Genomic DNA, 6,549 nt, shown 5'->3' with positions numbered 1-6,549 from the left:
TTCCATGAAAAAAATGAAAACAAATAAACTAGCAAAGAAAAAATGGGTGTATTCGTCCACTTTGGACAACAAAAACCATTTATCACCACTTCATACTTAGACATACATTGTATCCTCAATGGCCTGCAACGACAGTACAGTTTGATATAACAGATAATGTTGGTGTCCCCGAAAAGAAATACAGTAACTGTTGTACTGTACACAGTTCTGCAAGCTTAATGCATAGTGTTCTTTAATTGATACTTTCAACATAATACTGACAAGTTACTGTACCTTGAGTTCTGAGGTATGACCAAAGTTATTCACAAGAGCTTCCACAAACCTATAAAATTTAATAATATTGTATTCTTAATAACCACGCACTTTGTAAACTATTTGAACTTCATGCTCCATCATGAAGTTGTTCTTTTGTTCCAAATCTTTTTTTTCCTAGAAAACAACAACTTACATTATATCTCGCAGATGCCAGTTAGCCCAAAGCTTCAGTTTACAGTAAGATCAGATTGCCTTTAGCATAAATCAAATTCCCCAATTCATCTTTATTTACAATAATTCTGTAGAGATGTTGACAAGTATTTTGGATGAAACTTTCATTTACATCTCTATATGCAGCCTTGAGAAACTAAAAGATTCAGAAATTATTTCCTGGAGCAACAGTCCAAGATTATTAGCACTCGTTGAGCCATTACTGTTGGCCTTGGCCATCCCTGAACTGGCCACCACTGACAAGTAAATTTCTCTGGCTTTAGTCAGAATAAATCTGTACATGTAAGTGTCTGTAACAGAGGGAAAGAAGTCCCAAACAAAATCATGAGATGAACCAAGTCATGACAGACCCCAAAATTCCACATAAATTATAATAATTACAATAAATAGTAAGAGTAAATTACAATAATTATAATAATAATTATTTATAATAACTTATTTATTATATTAGAAATGAAACAGGAACTGAATATGGCCAAGCAAACATATCAAGATAATTAAATGATGTTAATATGAATTGATGTTTTAAAAGACTTACCTAAAATATAAAGAGCAGTAGCAAAGATATTTGCAAAGTAGAAAATGACACCAATAGACCCTCCAAACTCAGGACCTAACGTTCTACTAATCATATCTGTTATTGGTTAATTAACGGAAAAATAACACCAAAAAGTTAACATGCAGCATTGTTAATGTACATAAAAAAGCATAATTGACTTTCAATAATTTTCTTGCCAAATTTATACCAATTAAAGTGTGAGAAATAATTTATATTTACATGTAAGTGGCACGTTGTTTTCTGACAACTTGTTTTCTGACAACTTGTTTCAAATTCGATATGCATAAAAAAGTAGGTGAATTTGACGATCACACCTAGGGATTGATCAAGATCTTTCTTCCTTTGACTCCAAATTTCTGAACTCCAGAATTGTCTTTTTCCAAGGCAAACAACTTGTTCATGTTAATGTTTAGACGCCCACCTTGGACTTTAAAACTTAAAAGCCATGTACCGCATACACCCATGTAGTTTTAAGTGCCAGACTCATAACTAACTGGCAACTAATCCTTAAACTTCTCGGTGATTTCTTGTTTAATTTAACTCCTTAGCCGCACATGCAAACTGCCAAGCCATAGCTGAGTTCTCTCATTTTGGATTCTTAAATCACTTATGGGGAATATTAATTTTTTTGTTGTCATTTCATTTATGTCTTACAGGACAGAGCCCATGGAGTCAACAATTATCGGGGACAAGATGTCTCTAACACGGTGTGACCTCCGAGACTGTTTTCTCGTTTGTTATATATTTCAGCAGGTTGAAGTTTTGGCAGCTGTTCACCTATTTTGTGGACCAGCAGCCTATACACACCTACCCATTCACTCACAAAGGACAGCCACAACATCTGGGACTCCATCGCCTACTTGAATAGTGTGTGGGTCTTTAACGTCCCACATGGAACTTATGAACATGAAAGGTACTTGTGAGATGGCACCTACGGTTTATAGTCCCTATCCGAGAAGACTTGAAAGTCTAACCATTTGCGATGAAATTACAAAGGCAGCCCTTCTCCTCAGTTATTTTAAGATCCTGAACTGAGTGTTGATCTCACTGGGGTTTAAACATGCAACATCCTGCGTGACAGCCCGATGCTCAACCAACTGAGCCACTGGTGCACCGGTGCTATACAACAGACAGACCACAACACCGAGAACTCCATGCCCTGCTCTTTGGAATTTGTGTGGGTTGTTTTATGTCTCACAGGATTATGAACATTAAAGGGTTGCGAGACAGGGCCTACAGTTTATCATCCTTTTCCAAGAGAACTAGTCTAAGGGAGTCTTACTGACTAACCATTGCATCAGTGAGGAGATACAATATGCTCCTCCTTCTTTGACAGTACCATTTGTTGCAATAGCAGAAATGGAGAGCACTGTCAGTCCTACTACAAGGTATGCAATCACAAACATGCCAATGGACAATATCATGCCAGCCTAATCAATGAAGGAAAATAGTAAAATTAATCAATTACATGTAGCAACTAATATTAACAAATAATCCTTTCAAAAGTATTCTTCTTATTATTATTTAATCAAAATAACTCTGTTTTGGATTGGCTCAGATACCCCACATGAAAAAATGCAAGCAAAAAGATCACTTGGGATCAAATTTGTAACCATTACCCAACTAAGAAATACTCAGAGCACAAACCTGGCCAACTATAAATCCAAGACGTAAGAACAAAATGACTGAAAACATGGAAAGCGTGACTGGGACCACGACACCAAAGAAAGTTGACAACTTCTTCTTTTGGTTCTCTGGTTCTACATCTACAACAGAAAAGTAAAACAATAATACCTTTCATTTTATCTGCTCTATAGTGATCTGCAGTTTTTACATTGCCAACATTGGCTTTTGCATGTGCACTCAATAGGCCATTTTACATTTTGTTTGGTCAGTGACCTATCTTGCATATGAATGGTTACAAGGATGCCATTGACCTTGAATTGATACAGACCTCACTGCACTTTTATGACATAAATTGTGTTGTTGTAATTCTAATTTATTGCCTACATTAACATCAGAAAAGTGCAAATTAAAATTTGGATCAAAAGAGGGTCACCGACAGCCTTGCTTCCAATCTTAGGCCAGGCAACTTTAAAGCTACAACTGTAAAATGGTCTATTAAAGTCTAAGTCTGTTGCTAATATTACTTTACCATACTGCCTTCATTTTTTCCACCAGTGTGTGCATTTTACTCCTTAATTATCATAATTAGTTTATTATTTTTTCTTTTAATTAATTATTCTATTAATTATAATTATTATAATGAATTATTATGACAAGGTTTTTTTTTCACATTAAGCTTCAGTCAGAAATCTAGCACATGAGGCAAGACAGTCTGTACTCTGTAAAAGCACTAACTACACAGTCATATATTACCTTCTGCTGTCGCAGGAAAACTCCTTAGATGCAGATGATCTTGTTCAGCCAAATGAGTCATTGGATTGGATATCACCTCAGCATTCACAGAGTAACCTCAATTATTATTAAAAGTTAATATATTAAAATGCTTTTTAATTGACCAATAATTTATTTTTAATCAAAATTTAAAACCTACTTAAAACAGTTAATGATTCTGACCACAAGGCTCTGGAGAGAATTTATAAACCAATAGACATTTTAGACATAATTATTATAAGACAATATTAAAATTACTATGGATATTGCACATTTTGAAGAACCAGGTTTCAGAGGTTTTGAAAATGTAGATACATGTATAGTCTTAAAACAGCGCCATGCAGGAATTACTTTCTATAACAGGCAGCTACGCTTTAAAGGAATGTTTTGATGTGACACATTGCAAATTAGATGGATATCAATTTATTAAATTATGTAGTTAAATGCAAATTAAAGGAGTTAAAAGCAAAAGAACCATGTTAGCATAGTCATCTGAAAGGAGGCAGAGCAACCCAGTGGTTAGGGCACTTGGCTTGAGATTTGGAGATCCGGGTGCAAGACCCATTCCAACAACTCCTTGAATTTTTTCCGCAAAGGGTTAGGTTGGTCGCAAATGTGACTGTATTGGTCGCCATTTCAAGCCCTGGTATGATCTTTGCCATATAAGCCTCTGGCTTCGGCAATTAACTATGCACATGTAAACCTTAATCTGAGTTTTCTTCCCTGAATTTAATAATAATAATCATAATAATCATAATAATAATAAATAAAAATTTATCTTAACTTGAGGACTGGAGATTAGGGGACACTTATAAAATTATGGTCTGTATTCTGAGACAAAAGTGACGATGAAGTTGGAGAGAAGAGCATGAGGACACTTTGTGAAGGTTATAAAATCACAGTGCACCTAATTACCTGTATCTATGGACATATTATTTACTTATTGACTGAGTGGCAGGGCCGGAAAGGAAACTTTTTGGCCCGAGGGCCAAATACTTTCGCATCCGGCCTGACCTAAACTCACTCAATAAGCATTTCATCATACGTATGGGCTTTTTACACTATTAATTAATTAAATTGTTGCCAATTGATGAGCTTGGGAAATGGTGCCTTAAACGTTAGCAGGTAAGGGCCTGAGGTTATCCAGGCCCAGCAGGGAAGTATCCACCGCAACCCTGCAAGCGGGAACCACCCCATTAAGCAGCCGCTAACAGGCACAGTCACACTGAAACAAGTCCAGTGGAAATACTTACCTAACCTAAAACTTACTTCCTAACACAAGTTGCCTTGAGGGAAGGGAGGGTAGGGCATAAAGTGGTACTATGATCAAATTTTTACCCCTTGATTTTTTGAGTGTATCACATAGAATTCCATGAAAGAACAAAAATGCCATTTACCGTTTGCAAATAATTATCTTCATTAGTTCTCGAGATATTTATATTTGAATGATGGGTAAAATATGCAAATGAGCTGACTGATGATGTCATAAACTCAACCCAATATTATATTGAGTATATAAATAGAGCTACCTTGGCCAATTTGCAGCGCAGACCATTGAAACTTGGTAGGCTGATAGTTCTACGGGAAACACACCTATGGCTATAAAAAATTCTGTTCCCATGGCAACTCACTCTTTTTCAGTCCCCACCCACTTGATTTCAATATGTTAGTGATTTCAGCTTGAAAAAGGTTAAATAAGGCCACAAACTCGAGATAACATATTTATATGCTTACTGGATCATGCATATGAAGTGCTGTTAGCAAATATCAAAATGGAACGTCAAAGGTGCCCAGAAAAGCTTTTAATATGAGGGAGGTCTCGAACCCAGTATGATGCCATGGTAACAGAACTGTTAAGCTCATATTGTGGAGAACATTAGTAGAATCTTCCTACAAAAAATCAAAAATTTCTGATACAAATTGGCTGAGATATCTCTTTTCATCATTTGAACAAAATTTGGTTGAATGTATGACATCATCACTTGGCTAATTTGCATATTTTAAAAACTCGAATATCTCTGGAATGAAAAGAGATATTTGAAAAAAGTAAACAGCATTTTTCTTCTCACGCAGACTACGGTTTATGTTTCAAAATGGCTTAGCTAGGAAAGATGCCATTTTCGTCATAGTACCACTTTATAAATGCATCTGCAAAGATTTGCTCACAAAAGCACTGATCCGCAACGATTGCTACTGTAGGACACAAAGCTATATCCCACAGATGTGTGAGAATGGGTAAGACCGCTGGCAGCATCGCCTTGAGGTTAACCTTGCCTTAATTGCATTTAGCCAATCTTTCATGAGCACTCAGAATATGAAGTTTTGACAAAATAAGAAAAAAAAATTTGCACGAAATATGTATGTGATTTGTTCATTAATGCTTTTTTGGCTGTAAATAACTTGGATGTTTAAGGGCAACGAAATCCCCTAAAATTGCATCACACAGAGCAGTATGTGTTCCTAGTCGGGTCATACGGTTTTTTCCAGCCCTGCTCGCACTAATGCGTACGGCCCTCAAACGGGGATTTTCCCAATAGTTTTACAGTGAAAGCGCGCGGGGCCGTAAGCGCCATATGATGACAGACAATAGACCATTTTACAGTTGTAGCTAAGTTACCTGGCCTACGAATGGAAGCGAGGCTGCCGGTGACCCTGTTTTGATACAAACCTTCGTGCTTTTGTAATGTTAATACGAACTAATTAGAATTACAACAACACAATTTACATGATAAAAGCAGTGAGGTTTGTATCAATGCAAGGTCACCGGCAGCCTCGCAGCCATTCATAGGCTAGGTCGCTGAGCAAAGAACTGTAAAATCGCCTAGTGTGCGCACGAACACTAACATCAAGTATGGGGTTCCTGTGTGCAGCTCCTAGGAAATTTTTTTCAAACAAATGCCGACATGATTTTTCTCTTTTCCATATCATACTATGTCATCTGATATAAAATTTCCAACAGTTTAGCGAGAGAGCAAGAGCGAAGTGTCCGCATCCTCTCGGTGTGATTACGTCCCAACCAAGGACAGCTGTTATCCGCTGCTGCTATAATGAGGTATAGCGACAACCCTCAATCCAACCTTTCGCCTCAACCCTTCTAAGCTAACCAA

The 6,549-nt window shown here is 36.8% G+C and overlaps 1 protein-coding gene across 1 annotated transcript in view; it reads right to left on the bottom strand.

The window, feature by feature from the left end:
* Window positions 1-264: 264 nt before the first annotated feature.
* LOC138046802 (solute carrier family 12 member 9-like) overlaps window positions 265-6,549 on the bottom strand; it is a 6,567-nt gene continuing 282 nt past the window's right edge. Inside the window, exons 2-6 of the mRNA XM_068893383.1 lie at window positions 3,425-3,520; window positions 2,693-2,811; window positions 2,358-2,475; window positions 1,023-1,120; window positions 265-321 (exon numbers count right to left, since the gene is read on the bottom strand). Of these exons, the coding sequence (XP_068749484.1) occupies window positions 265-321; window positions 1,023-1,120; window positions 2,358-2,475; window positions 2,693-2,811; window positions 3,425-3,520 (488 nt within the window). The remainder of the gene's footprint in view (window positions 322-1,022; window positions 1,121-2,357; window positions 2,476-2,692; window positions 2,812-3,424; window positions 3,521-6,549) is intronic.

This window comes from Montipora capricornis, chromosome 4 (assembly GCF_036669925.1).
Source record: "Montipora capricornis isolate CH-2021 chromosome 4, ASM3666992v2, whole genome shotgun sequence".
In the NCBI taxonomy this organism is placed as follows: domain Eukaryota; kingdom Metazoa; phylum Cnidaria; class Anthozoa; order Scleractinia; family Acroporidae; genus Montipora; species Montipora capricornis.
Note: the sequence above shows the minus strand (reverse complement) of the source record. Positions and strands in the feature narration are given on the sequence as shown.